This window comes from Trachypithecus francoisi, unplaced genomic scaffold (assembly GCF_009764315.1).
Source record: "Trachypithecus francoisi isolate TF-2019V2 unplaced genomic scaffold, Tfra_2.0 Lachesis_group1, whole genome shotgun sequence".
NCBI lineage: Eukaryota > Metazoa > Chordata > Mammalia > Primates > Cercopithecidae > Trachypithecus > Trachypithecus francoisi.
In genome coordinates this window covers 19794935-19809146 of record NW_022681454.1, presented here as the reverse complement: position 1 = coordinate 19809146, position 14212 = coordinate 19794935, and the positions used below count along the sequence as shown (strand labels likewise).

The 14212-nt window shown below is 41.1% G+C and overlaps 1 protein-coding gene across 2 annotated transcripts in view; it reads right to left on the bottom strand.

Moving 5' to 3' along the window:
- Positions 1 to 11341: 11341 nt before the first annotated feature.
- Positions 11342 to 14212, bottom strand: part of SLIT2 (slit guidance ligand 2) — a 374488-nt gene continuing 371617 nt past the window's right edge. For both annotated transcript variants that reach the window (XM_033213874.1, XM_033213875.1), the window contains one exon: positions 11342 to 13132. In XM_033213874.1, coding sequence (XP_033069765.1) covers positions 12891 to 13132 — 242 coding nt within the window. In that variant the 3' untranslated portion in view covers positions 11342 to 12890. The remainder of the gene's footprint in view (positions 13133 to 14212) is intronic.

The window sequence follows — 14212 nt, the reverse complement described above, 5'->3', positions numbered from 1 at the left end:
AATGGCCCCTGCTTTTGTTAGAATGTCTCTCCCTAACAAGGGAGTGGGGCTTTCAGGCATAATTAGAAAAGCATGTGAAAAGAGTCAAGTTCCCCAGTCACAACTTAGTGGCTGGGAGAAGTATCTAGTGACTGGCTGTCCTAGCACCCCTCGGTTAGTGACAGACCTGGAGGACAGTTGTCCAGGACAGGAGAGTAAGGCTGAAAAGGCTGCACCAGTGTCCAGGAAACAGTTAACCTCCTGGCCCTCAATAGTCAAACATACCCGGGGCTCTGTGAGGGTGATGGCGTGGGCTGGCGCTTGCCCCAGGCACCCTCAGTCCTGCTGCTGGGTCACCTGGTTAGTGGCTTCTGACTCAGAGGACCTTCATCCCCTGGGGCAGCGGGCCTTCCAGTGATTCCCTTGACATAAGGGGCAGGGACAAAGGGGCGGCTTATTTCTACTTGGACAATCTTTTTTAAAGTGTCCTTGTAGACCACACTGGAAGCAAGCCCTAGTAGTCATTTGGTTTGCTCAGCCTTTCCCTATTCCAGAGCCTCCAAATCCGCTTGCCTGAGGGCCATGACTAAAGCGGTGGCCTTTTTTTTGTCTCGTTTGTCCCGTTCTGCCTGCTCCTCCTGATTTCTATTATAAAAAACCATGGTTACCAAATTCAATAGGGTTTCTAAGTTTTGCTCTGGGCCTAAGGCAGACTTTTGAAGTTTTTTCCTAATGTCTGCAGCTGACTGAGTGATACACTTATCCTTTAAGATTAGTTGGCCTTCAATAGAGTCAGGTGACAGGGAGGTATGCTTCCTCAATGCCTCCCTTAGTCTCTCCAGAAAGGCAGTAGGATTTTCGTCCTTTCCCTGTGTTATAGTGGACATCATTGAATACTTCATAGGCTTCTTCCCAGTATTCCTTAGCCCTTCTAGCATTCAAGTTAGCAAATGTCTGTGGCACCAATCTCCATGTTCTGATTCTGTGTCCCAGTGAGGGTCTACACTGGGAACTGCCTGCTGGCCTGTGGGAAATCATTCTCTTTCCTCTGTTGTCATCCTATCATTGACCTGACTGAGATACCAGAGATCACCACACTCTCGGGCTGCAGTTAGGGCAGCACTTCTCTCATTTGGGGTTAGTGTCTGATTTAGCAGTAATGTTCTCTCTCTCTCTGTCAGATCAAAGGATTATCCTAATCTTTGTAAAACATCAATATAGCCATCAGGGTTATCTGAGAATTTACCTAGGTCTATTTTAATTTGATTTAAGTCTGAGAGAGAAAAAGGTACATGCACTCTGGCTGGATCAAATTCTCCTCCCACTGCTTGCAGGGGACATAATCGGGGAATATCGGCACTCTTTGGTTCATTGTTTACCGCTCTAGCTCTTGTTGGACCATTTGGGTTGAAGGGAAGTCTTTATTAGTTGGGGAAGGAGTTGGGCAGGGCGCCGGGGTAGGGAGGCAGACTCTGAGGGCTTCCTGTAGGGCATAAATCACACTGTTTACGTAATTGCGAGTTGTCTCTTAATGAAAAGAAAGTTTGTACATATGGCACCTCACTCCATTGGCCTTTTTTTCTACAGAAGAGTTCTAGCTGTAAGATGGTGTTATAATTTATACTTCCCTCAGCAGGCCAGCTTTCTCCCCCTTAAAGGGGATATCATGGCCAGGCAGGACTGCAGAAGAATACAAGTAGTTTCTTTCTTAGTGTCTGAGGGTCAAATTGGTCCCAGTTCTCCAGAATACATCTTAGGGGCGTTTTTGCCAGCACCCCTAGTCATTTTCCGATGAGCATTAGTCCTACAGTGTCCTCTATGGTCCTAATGCTTATTCCTTTCCAGGGTGCATAACCACCTGTGGACCTCTACTTATCAGATTAGTTACGTTCACCAGTGTAGCCATTCTGCACCTGTTTTCCCACCTCTCTTGATCACAAAGAAAGGGGTCCGGGCTGCTGGATTCTAGTGTTCCTTTACCAGTGTGCCCAATATTGCCTGTGAGTTCAGGGGTGAGTCCTAGGGCTGGACTGGGTTCCTGAGTATTTCATAACAACCCAGCTGCCCCATCAAGATGCATTTCTATAAACAACAGTTCTTATGCAAATTCATTTCAGAGAGGGTGTAGCTAACCTTTTGAGTCAGGATTGAGATAGTCTTTTGATTCTGTAAGTACTTTAAGGCTTGGCTGAGTGCAAACAGCTCGCACGTTTGAGAAGACCAATTATGAGGCAACGTTTCGAACTCTGCTTCCACAAGAGTCTCAGTATCAATTACTGAATACTCACTGGGTTTTTTTCTCAATCACCTGGGAGGAACTGTTTATTGTCCTGTCCTGAAGGCAGTTCCTCCTAGGTCTGGTCGGACCTTTGCATGGTAATTAAGATTTAAATCCCCTGTTAGGAAATCTGCTGGGTTAGGGATTTTTTGATAGGAAAGCTCTGGGTTGTCAGTGGCCTCAGTGTTCTCAGACTAAGCCCTTGTTTACACTGACAACAAGGTAGTATGGGAGTGTTACAGGTCATGAAGAACTTCAATAATTAATTACAGATTTTAAATTTACCCTGGCTTTTAAAGGAATAGGGCACTCATTTTACTATTTTTATCTTTTTCTTTCTTTTTCTCCTTGACTCCCTCTTTGTCTCTCTCTCTCTCTCGCAGCCATTACAAACTTGGGACCCTGGCAAGGGTGGCGGGGAACGGGTCCCACATAACTGCCCATGTCGAGAGCTGTATACCTAAATTGGGAGGGACACCAGGGATAAGACTCCCTGGCTTACAGCCTAGAAGCCTAAGGATGCAGCCTAGAGCTTCTTTAGATCTTTTTGGAGATACAACTTGCTAGAGGAAATGAAAGTCTGACCCATTAGTACCTAGGAGGCAGGGATCAGAGGAAGTAGATTCAGAGGTAAGGAGAATTTTGGGGCTACACTTTCAAGAAAATCGTGGTCAGGACCCAGGAGGTATGGGTCAGAAGGAAAGGTAGGGGCACACGCGTTGGCGACTATTAGAGTAGAGACTTCTGGCTGTGCCATGATCTCAACCAGCTACTGCTGGGAGTTCCGGACAACAGCTTTCTGCCTCTAGTCGGCCCTCAGCTTCCCCAAGAAAATTGAAAGTGGAAGCTGGCTCCAGGCAGACCAACAGTCCAACCCAGAAGGGTTGGGGGTTGTTAGAAAGCCCTTCCCCAGATAGCCTCACACCTGAATCTTAAGTCTGGCAACCATACTAATAGTTTTTAACTAGCCGACAGGTGCCCGGTATTTTCCTCCAATTTCTAAGGAAGGATAGGACAGAATAGCAAGCAAAAGTGGTCCAATATTACTCACCGCTTTGGAGGTCCCTTAGTGGTCACCAAAATGTTACCGGGGTGTCCCTGTTCCCAGAACTCTCAAGATGGTGGCAGGCTGCTTCCAAGATGGTGGCAAGCCTCGTGTTCTGACCTGGGTTCCTGGCCTCACAGATTCCAAGGAATGGAATCTTGGGCCATGTAGTGAGTGTTATCGCTCTATTAGAAGCCATGGGTCACGGGAGAGAACCGTGGAACCCAGTGACTAGTGTTCAGCTCAGTTAGCACGAACCCAGGCACTTAGCCATGCAGGAACAATGGCAAGCCTTTAGCCTGTTGGGGCATGGCAGTGGGCGCCTCACTGGATCAGGAGCACAACAGACACCCTGCTGGATCTGGAGGGATGGAAGTCAGCGGAGGATCTGCGACAGCGGCAAACAGCAGTGGTGGACGGCGAGCGAAAACTCAGCTCGAGCCGTAACAAAACACGGACGAGAAGAGTGCAGTTGCAAGATTTAATAGAGTGAAATAGAGTGAAAACAGAGCTCCCACATAAGGAGAGGGGACCCAGGGGGTTGCCATTGCTGGTTCGAATGCGGAATGCCTGGGTTTATATCCTGATCCTTGTCCCTCCTGCTGTGCTCTCAGGCAATAGTTGATTGGCTATTTCTTTACCTCCTGTGTTTGCCTAATTAGCATTTTAGTGAGCTCTCTGGTCGGGTGTGGGCTAAGTTGCAAGCCCTGTGTTTAAAGGTGGATGCGGTCACCATCCCAGCTAGGCTTAGGGATTCTTAGTCGGCCCAGGAAATTCCAGCTAGTCCTGTCTCTCACCACCATGATTTGTCTTGAGTGAAAATGGGAAATTCTTGGAGAGAGAAAAATTATGTTTCAAAAACTATAGTACCCCTGTTATTAGATTCTAGTCTTGCCTAATGTTTTTCAATTTTTATTATTTTACACAGTTGGGACCAAATTCTAATTTTTCTTGACTATAAGTCTTTAAAATCATGTTTTCAATTTTTTCCTTCTTTTTCTCTCCCCATTTTCCTAATTTGGAGTCACTGAACACTAACCTGTGCTTTCTTAAAGCTCTGTGAACTGAAGCTGGACAACTTAAACTTCAGAAGAAAATAACAGCAACCTATTTACATACATAAGCCCCTTTCATACTGCCTACTGATGTGTGGATTTCAGTGTAATGTGGCCTATATCACTTTTCCAGGATTGTTCTTCTGTTTGTTGTTTTTCTCCCTTCCTCCCCATATTTTCTCTTCATAGGACATGAGACAGCCTGCTAAAAATGAGCTTTCCTAATAACTTGGGACCTACCTGTCTAGGAGTACACCATCCTAGCCATGAGAAGTCAGACAAAACCTGAGACCAGAGACTCATTTTCTTCTAAAATGTTTTCTCCAAAATATTTTTAAAAAGAAAAGGATGAGGGGGGGAATATGAAAGGGCAATAAATCTTGGGGCCCCCAAATCACCAAGATACAGGGAAAAGTCTTGCTGGGAACTGTTAAAGGCAAACCTGTGTCCCATTCCATTCAAAGTCACCCCTCTGTGCATTGAGATAAATGCGTATCTGATTGTCTCCTTTGCAGAGGCTAATTAGAAACTCAAAATAAAACAATCATTTGTCTCTTATCTACCTATGACCTGGAAGCCCCCTCCCCTCTTTGTGTTGTCCTGCCTTTCTAGGCTAAACCAATGTTCATATTATGTATGTTGATTGATGTCTCACGTTTCCCTAAAATGTATAAAACCCAGCTGTTCTCTGACCACCTTGGGCACGTATCATCAGGACCTCCTGAGGCTGTGTCACAGGGGTGTGTCCTCAACTTTGGCAAAATAAACTTTCCAAAATAACTGAGACCTTTCTCAGATATTCAGGGCTCACAGTCTCATCCAAGGAGGGTGCGACCTGGTCATCACACTTTATTTGAGAAATGTTACCATTAAGTCCCCAAATTCCCTGCGAGGTATACGTTTGCTGCTTTCTGAACCTCAGAGGGACAGCTCATTTCTTCACTGCAGTCTCCTGTTCTTTATGTCACTCAGAGACAGGTGGATTCCAGGTGTGTTCCCTAGGACAGTGATGCTGCGTGCATGAGGTTTATGAGGGAGTGCTCTGAAGGTCACCACCTGTGGATGGAAAGAAAGGAAGTAGGCTTGGGCAGAGGGAAAAGTTGCGCTGTGATGCTGTGTTAAAGAAGGTTTCAGCTGATCCCACGAGGACCTGTGAACTGGGATGGCCCTCCATTAATATCCCAAATTGGGGAGAGGGGTCAGGTCTTTATATCTGTGTATCAGACTGCCCTAGGAAAGTTGTGTGATGTTGGGCAAGATGTTTACCTTCAGCCAGGTGATTCCAAAGTTGGCCAAGAGCTGAAGACTGTCCACTGGGAGAGGCCCCAGAAGCTGGCAGGATAAGTCCTTTGGTTCCGATGTTTTTCTAGCGGATATAACACAGTGTCCATAGGAGACTGACTAGGGCATGCTAGTGTCGCCTGAGAAATGGGGTGGATACACACTTGTATTACATTGTAATGTAAAAGAAGTAAGACCTAAGCTGGGGTGAGAAAAGGAACCTGGAAAGGCAACTCCCCCGATGTTCTCAGGCCAAAGATGTTTTTCCCATTATGGACCCACTGGTCTGGTCCCATACTGAAACTGGTTTTCTGTGTACTGAGATTCTGCTTTTAAAAGGAATCGAATTCAAGTGAAGGAGATAAGAGTACTACGCAAAGCTGTAAGGATTACCCTTTTAGATTTGGAAATCAGTCAGTTCTTTGAGTAACTTAAATTTCCCTTTATTCCTACATTATTCCATATTCCTATGTACATGTGTGTGTGTGTGTGTGTGTGTGTGTGTGTGCATGTGTGTGTATGTGTGTACATCAGGGTCCAGAGGAGCAGCCCTAGGTTTGACTCAGTTGCACTGCCTGGGTCTCTTGCCTCCTGGGTGTACTCAGTTGGGAAAGAGCAGGATGTGAATTGCTATACTGCACTTCTTCATTCTCAGACCGTCTTTTCTATTGGTACAATTGTGTGTCAGTTTTCTAAAATATGGAAGCATTTACAAGAAAAGGGAAAAAAGGAAAACAAGTTTAAATAAGGAAACAGAGATATAATGATTGCTACTTCATTTACTGAACGGTTAGACCAGCAGGTGCTTTTTTGCCAAATGATAAGTGATTTATTTCCCAATCAAACAGGGTATTGTGCGTGTCACTCAGAAATGTGTTCCTGCTCATTCAGAGCTCCGAAAAGGAGTTGACAAACATCAGAGGAGAATTGTGGCTAACACAGAAATAATAGGAAGAAAAAATCAATGTAGAGATGTAATTGAAAGTAAGATGTAATTGAAAGTGGTGGAGGTAATTGAATGCTAATATTGTGAGCAGAGACCAAGCAGGATCAAGCAAATGCAAGATTAGGCAATTCAAAGATGTTCATCTTTCTCCTTTCTGAAATAACACAGGCCTCTGAGATTATGGTTAAGGGACATTATCAAACACGCTCATTCAAATAGAAATTCCTCTATAGTTTTTTTTTTTTTAAACTTTGTCTCTTTTTTCCTTACAAAGAATACCCTGTGAGCTGGATTGAGTCCAAGGATGTGACTTTGCAGCTGATATAACTGGACGAGGGCATGTTTGGTCCTTTCCTTGTGACTGTCTTAGCAATGGAATTCAATTGCTCCAGGTCAGCCTACTCAATCAAGGCATATCTGACCGGAACAATGACCAAAAATACTGAAGCAACCATGTACATTCCATCCCTTCACTTTCATTTTTTGGAAGCAAATTCCAGTAAAAAGCACTATTTATTTTCCTTTACCAAGTGGGAAGTATTTAAAACATGCATTTTTATTGGGAAAGTGAATGCTATTCATGGGCATTTTTTAAAACCAAAATAACTCTCCTTGAGAAACACTCCTCCAGCATTATCTCACGGGGCTGTTGATAGAGTTTGCCTTTCAATTCCAGTGAAATCAATATTGCATTATAGTTGGAGTCAGGAGACCTGGATTGTGTGACCTTGGGCAAGTCACTTAATCTCTCTGCCACCATCTATGTGAAAAAAACAATAGAAAATAATTCTAGCCACTTCAAGAAGGGAGAGTAAGATTAATGATAGCAGATTTTCTAGGCAATGGTCTCTGTGGCTGTTTCTCACACTCCCTGTGTTCTCGTGTGTGCTTTTTAATTTTTGATTCTCTTTTGAATCTAAATTCAGCTGGCCACTTATTGACACAATGACAAAGCTAATTCCCGATGCTGATGGTGATTCCTCTGCTCAGCTGAATTTTATATCTCTAGACAAAGCCCTTGAAATGCTGTATCCCCTTTGTGAGGGGAGGAGGAGGAAGGCAATGGAGAACTCTATTTGGTAAAGAATTCTGGCATATACATTGCTCTCTTCACTCTGGGTGATTTTGTGACTTCTTACTCTCAGGCATCCTGTTTCCTCAATCTCACTATATCTGGCTTCTGCTTTTTACATCCACTGATCAACAAGCTCATGTAAGGGATGACTTAGGTTGGTCTTGCTCTTCCAGCTTGGATCTCAGGATGATCCCCTCAAGTGTTTGCCCCACTTCTTCACAAGCTGTTACTATAGGTGATAAACCAATACTTATTGATTCATTAATGACAACCCGGTTACCTCATCAACTTTTCCAGCTGCCATCCTCTCTTCTTCTTTTGTTATCAGACTTATTAAGAAAACAGTCTATTATTCCTTACCCACTACTGGCCAGTAACTACCTCATTGCTTTATTAAAACTTCCTCTTTCTTTCTCTCTATTCTGGGACTACTTCATTCCAGATATGTGTCATCTAAAGTGGGGTTAGTTTTCTGGTTAAGTTCATTCTGTTGTGTTTCTAACTTAGCTTACCCATTTTCTTAGCTTCAACTACCACCTGTATGTGGATGAATCTCATATCTACAAGGTGGCCATTCCAGCCCAGAATTTGCTTTACAATATCCCTCCCTAGCCTTTGTTAATCTAAGAGCACGTACCGAAGGCCGATTTGAAAAGACCACTTTGTGAGGAATCTGGAATACCGAACTAAAGAGTTTGGATTTTATCCTACAGTGGGAGTTAGAGATATATTTTCAAATAATCTAGAGGAATACATTGTTTTCATTCAACAGAGCAGAGGGTGGGTTGGAGGGCAGAAGGTTGGGGTTTCCCAGCCCAGTGCAGTCACCATGATGTAACTAAAACTCAGATTTTAATTTACATCTAATGCACAGGCATTTTCTACTATGTTTCCAGTTGACTCATTTCCCAAGTCTCTGATGTTGGTATAAACAGGGCAGGAAAAATGCACATGAGATTCAAAGCATGAATTGGCCAGGGGTTGCTTTTTATTTTTCAATCCAGCTTTATCAGCCGTCAGCTCATGAATATTCACTACTATTCTTAATTTTCACTGCTACTTCGAGTATATTTTCTATACCCTCAGAGATATTTCATTTGGAAGTTTACAGGAGCTACATTAGGCACAGCCAAATAGCTGCTATTTTAAAATGGAAATCCCTTCTTGTTGATGTTTTGAGACCTCACTGCAAACAGATGCTCACGAGAAAAATATGGGCTATATGGTGAATTAAGATATCCTGAAAATGGTCACTGTTGTGTTAAAAGCAATTATATACCTCACGCCAGGCACACTAAATTATTTTGTTTCCTTGACCACGAGTTGTTTTCCTCCTCTGGCCTAGACATGGGCTGCTCTCTCGGCATGAACTCCCATCCCTATTCCCATACAAGCTTCCATCTGCTTGCATCCTAGACTCTGTTTGGTCCTTCATGACTCAGTTTAAATGTCACTTCCTCACAGAGGCATTCCCAAACCTCTTTATACTTGTTTGATTGGATTCTTCTGTCATTCTTTCTTCTAATATCACATATCTTCCTTCAGATGCTTATCACAATCTGGAATTATGTATTAGTGTGACCATTTGTATAATCTCTATTACCTACTTCAACTTCAACCCCAGCTGCATAGAGTGTAAGCTCTAAAATGGCTGAAGTGATGTCTGTTTCATGTGAAACTGTGTATCAAAAATTTACTGTAGCTTCTTGCACATGATAGGAGGTAGGAAATACAGATGTGTTGTTAACTGATTTCTGAAAACACAGGAATAAAAATGAAGATAACATGTATTTTATATAGCTTTATATACTTAATGTAAAACTTGGTATGAAGCTTCCTATCCTGGTATAGCTTCCTTTCTTATGCACGCTATTTTTGAAATAATGGTCACTCCATGAGGTAGACGACACCATAAAGCTTGAAGTCTTTAAGGACTGAATCAATTTCAACAGTTTTTCGATCATTTCTCCAGAAAGAATTGCTGCTGACAAAGCAAATCACACACAAAAAGAAAACTCTCAATTTTAAAATAGGGGTTCATCTATATTGCTTAGAAATAATTTCAGAAAATCTGTAGTGAAAACAAATTCCAAAGATGATTGAGATGGTTATTATTCAATGAACACATCTTAAATCAAACACGTCAGATCCCCATGGCATTTCCTGATGGTGCCTCATTCATGTGAGAATTTAAATTAAACACATTAGAGATGTTTAGCTACTTTATCATTTCAGATTACAATGTACATTATTCCATGTAGTAGCTTTGATTCTAAAATGCATGAACTTTTTTTTGTTTTAATGCATAGAGTTCTGTTGGATATGCTCTAGAATAGTTTCCTATTTAAAGTAATCCTATTGGCAAGACCTTCTAAGTAAGGAACCTTTTATAATATTAATAATTACCCTAAATTTATCTTGTTTGTTAGTAATTATTTGGCTATTGGATTTTTTTTAAAGGGTGCATGGACAGGAGGTAGTCACATCTCAAGGCAAAAAATCCCCTAAGAAACTTACTAACTCAGCTCACATCCCAGACAGCCATCATTTTATTTTTTGTCTTAATAAGCAGGAAGGAGAAAGAACACAGTCTGGAAGCTATGAAGGTTTCACTTTTGTTTTCCTTAAAAAATGAAACATCAAATGTAAAGTCTCTAGTCTGGATTACTTAAACCTACATAATCAAGAAGGAAAAATTATTGGGCTGTGGAATAAGGCTCCAAGGCTTGAAAGTCCCTAAGCAGAGGTAGTAGTTACTAAGCTGTTGCCTTAATTACAGACAATGTGGTCTGGAATACCTGACTGAGGTGGAATCCAGCTCCTCTGTTTATGAGCCCTGTATGCATGTGTAAAGCAGGAAGCACAATAATCTCATGGTTTTATATAGATGAATGAGATATTTCATAGAAAACCCTGAGCATAGTACCTGGCCTATAAGTAGCATTCAAAAAACAGTGGCTGTATGGATAATACATGTCTGTAAACACAGATCTAAATCATGTCATCTTCACAGATGTTTCTTCATTTAATGAATGATTTAAACCCCTTGGAACAAAGAAGCAATCAATGGGACTAAATAATTTAGAGTAGCTATATAATTGTTTCTATAATTAAAATTTAGACATTTTAAACAAGAATGAATAAATGCTTAGATGTCTGTGTCTGTGAGAGAGACCTAGTGTGTGTGTATGTGCATGTGTGTATGCATGGTTTTTTTTTGCTTGTTTGTTTACATGGAAACAAAGGCATCTTATCATGGTTGATGAGGATTATTATTCCTCCCAGACAATGTTGTTTCTCTGTCTTGGATAGTACACCTTGATGTTACCAACACTGGTCTAAGAGTGGCTTTTACTGGTATCTCCCTGGTTCTATTGGGGAGGGAGAACAAAAGAAGAACAAAAACAAAAACATTTCATCTTAGTTAGACTTCATCTTACAATTTTTTTGAAAAAAAATGAGTATCTTTTTTTCAACAAATTGTGTGTTTTTATATCCATGTCTTATGTGGCCATTCCAGTATCAGTCCCCAGAAATAACAACATGTGAGTGAATCTCACACCAATTTTTGGCAACAAAAAGGCATAGGTTTTCTTCCTTATTCTTTCTGTATCATTTTGATTAATAAATTCTTAAGGAGTGGCCTATTGTGCAATTTCTAAGAAAACCACCAAGCTGTTAATGAAGTAAATATCTGTTTAATTTACAAACATCAGCAGTGTAACTGATATTAGTCTGGAGAAAGACAAAGCACACTGAATTATACATGTACATCTAATTTTCTTTGTAAAAAAAAAGAAGTTTTCAGGAAGAAACATCTGCATCTTTACAGGGCACCCTGGGATTTTAATGAGGGAAGAGCACAGTCCACTATAAATCATTATCAATTCTACATTGTAATTTAGCAGCAAACATGTTAACATGGGAACATTAAGATAATAAAGGAGTTTTATTGTTTGGAGGGAAAAAAAAATCACAGTTCTTGACATGACAGTCTTTTTATCCCCACCCCACCCCCAGAAAAGGGCAAAAAAGGTCAAGGACATATTAATTTGCAAAAGGTCTACTTTCTAGTGTTGATTGATACACACCATTTCTTTTCTGTGAGGACATGTTGCAGAGGGGCCACTTCTTTCTGTACAATGACCATCTCACATACAGATTTGTGTTTTCCTCCCTTGGACTTTGCATACTCTCTGCAGGTGTCCTGAATGAGGCCAGTAGGTCAGTGACATCAGTGAGCAGATGTCAAGGTCAACAAACAGACCAACACGTATTTATCCCAAGATAAAACCCTATGTTAGTACTATTGCCAAAAAAAAAAAGTCCTGATTTTTTTAAGTTTGAAAAATGTACAAAAATATCAGGATAATTATAAATTAATATATATTAAAGCATCAAGGAACAGTAAAAGGATGGCCTAAAATGTTAAGTACAATGTACTTTGATATAATAAATATTTCTCATGGAAACTGAATACTGTATAGGGCCGTTTAGAACTCATAGAAACAAAAAATCATATTATTACTAATTTATTTATCAATAATCTATTGGTTCTTTATCATCTCCTTTATCATTTATATTACAAAAAATTAATACTGGAAAATGGTAAAGACTTTTGTGTGCTGCTTCTGCTGACATGCTGACATTTAAAAGGAAGATAAAATTTATTTTATCGCTTTCATTTCCTCTGGTGAATGGAACCCAGATCCTCAGGACACTTTATATTTTGCACGAAATATTTCTCATCCATTTGTTCTATCTGTGAATTCTGGAGTTCCATTCTCTTGCCTTGCATCCTCATTCACATGCATGTGCTTGGTATGTCCTAGTGAACTTGGTTGATGTGAAGGAGGGTACACAGGTTTTATGCTCTGGGCAATTTCACAGCAGTGCACAGTAGCTCCTCTGCCCCTCCTGCATGTGCTTCTGCTTGTCTTCAGCATGTTACAAAGATGGACCCGAGTTGCAATGGTTCCCATCGCTGTTCTAATGCCTCCAGGTATATCTTTCTTCATACTTCTCCAGCATAGGGGAAGCTTTAGTTCAAGCATTTCTGGTTTTTTTTTTTTTTCCAAATGCAGAAAAAAAGTCTTTATTCTCATAATAAAAATAAGTCTGTTCTGTATTTTACAATATATTTCAAATATTTCCACTATGAAGCATTCATTAGTCCAACATGGTCAAGAAGTATACAACCTTTTCCAGAGACAGAGCTGCCGGGAGCGTGTTTAGGACGCACACCTCGTACAGCCGCACTTCACCACCTTCTCAACCTCGTCCACAAAGGAGGACCCGTCAGTGCATTCGAAAGAGTATTTCCGCCGCTTGCTTCTCAGAGGTCCACAGCACTGCCCTCCTGCACACCCACCTCTGCACTCTAATCGGGACACCTTCTTGGTTGTTTGGCAAGCAGCATAGCCCTGCTGCTTTTGGTAATAATCTCTTATCCGTTCCCCTCGACAAGAGATTTCTGGAAAAGAACAAAAAGCACAAGCATTTTAAGAACAGTCACTGTAAGTCATGCAGAGTTACTGTGAATCCACAACTTAATTCAGAAGCCTTTGCTTCCCCTTTGTAACCTGCTTTACATATTATTAGCTGGTGGCATGGCCTCCTACTCTTTGAAAAATAATTCTTTTTGGTCTTTATTTTCAGCAAGGTGAAAACTATATATGTAGAGTATAAATACAATGCTATTGCAGTGACAAGAAAATTGGATTCCTAAATCTTTTCTTTCATTGCAAAAAAGGAAAAAAAAAATACACATTTTCTGTTTTTACACTACTAACAGCTGGTTTTGTTTACCACAGGGAGCAGTTTCAGAGAGTATGCAATTTTATTTATTAGACCTGGAGTTTAGTATTATCCAATCTGTTAGTTAATACAAGTAACATTCCACTAACTTCATAAATTACCCCAGTATGAAGTACGTAGTTCAAAAAAGAGACATCTGCTAAAAGCTTCCACGGGCACGTTCTTCTTGTCTCGTCCCTCTGACACACAAAACAAAATCCGTGCCAGCTGGAGACCAGGCGAGCTCTGATCACGCAGACAAAGGAGGAGGAGGAAGGTGAACTAAGAAGTCAGCCTGTTTCCGTTCCTCTCACCCACATGATTTGCTGTGATAAATCAGTCGATTCTAAGGTCAAAGGTCATTTTGTACTAAAACTAGGGCAGAATTATGAGGACCATCTTCTGTGTACCAGAAGATGTATTAATATATATGGATGAGAACAGCCGGTAAAGGTAAGACAGGAGTAAAGTAAATGTGCTTCAGGAAAAAAGAAGTATTTCTTTTACAGCAAATCAACTTGTGAGAAGCATCTGAAGGCTGTGTACAATCTTGTGGTGGAGGTTTAAGGCCATTTCACATCTGGTGCCTTCATAATACTTGAAAATAAATCAATAGCAGCAACTGCAAGTAGTGTGAAGACCTGGTATTCTCTCCTATCACTCCCCTCTCTGTTGCTCTTGTTTTTTTTTTTTTTTCACCTTTTCTCTCTCTCTTTTCAAAGATGTGGTACCCCTCTTGCTTTGCCATGAGCGAGGT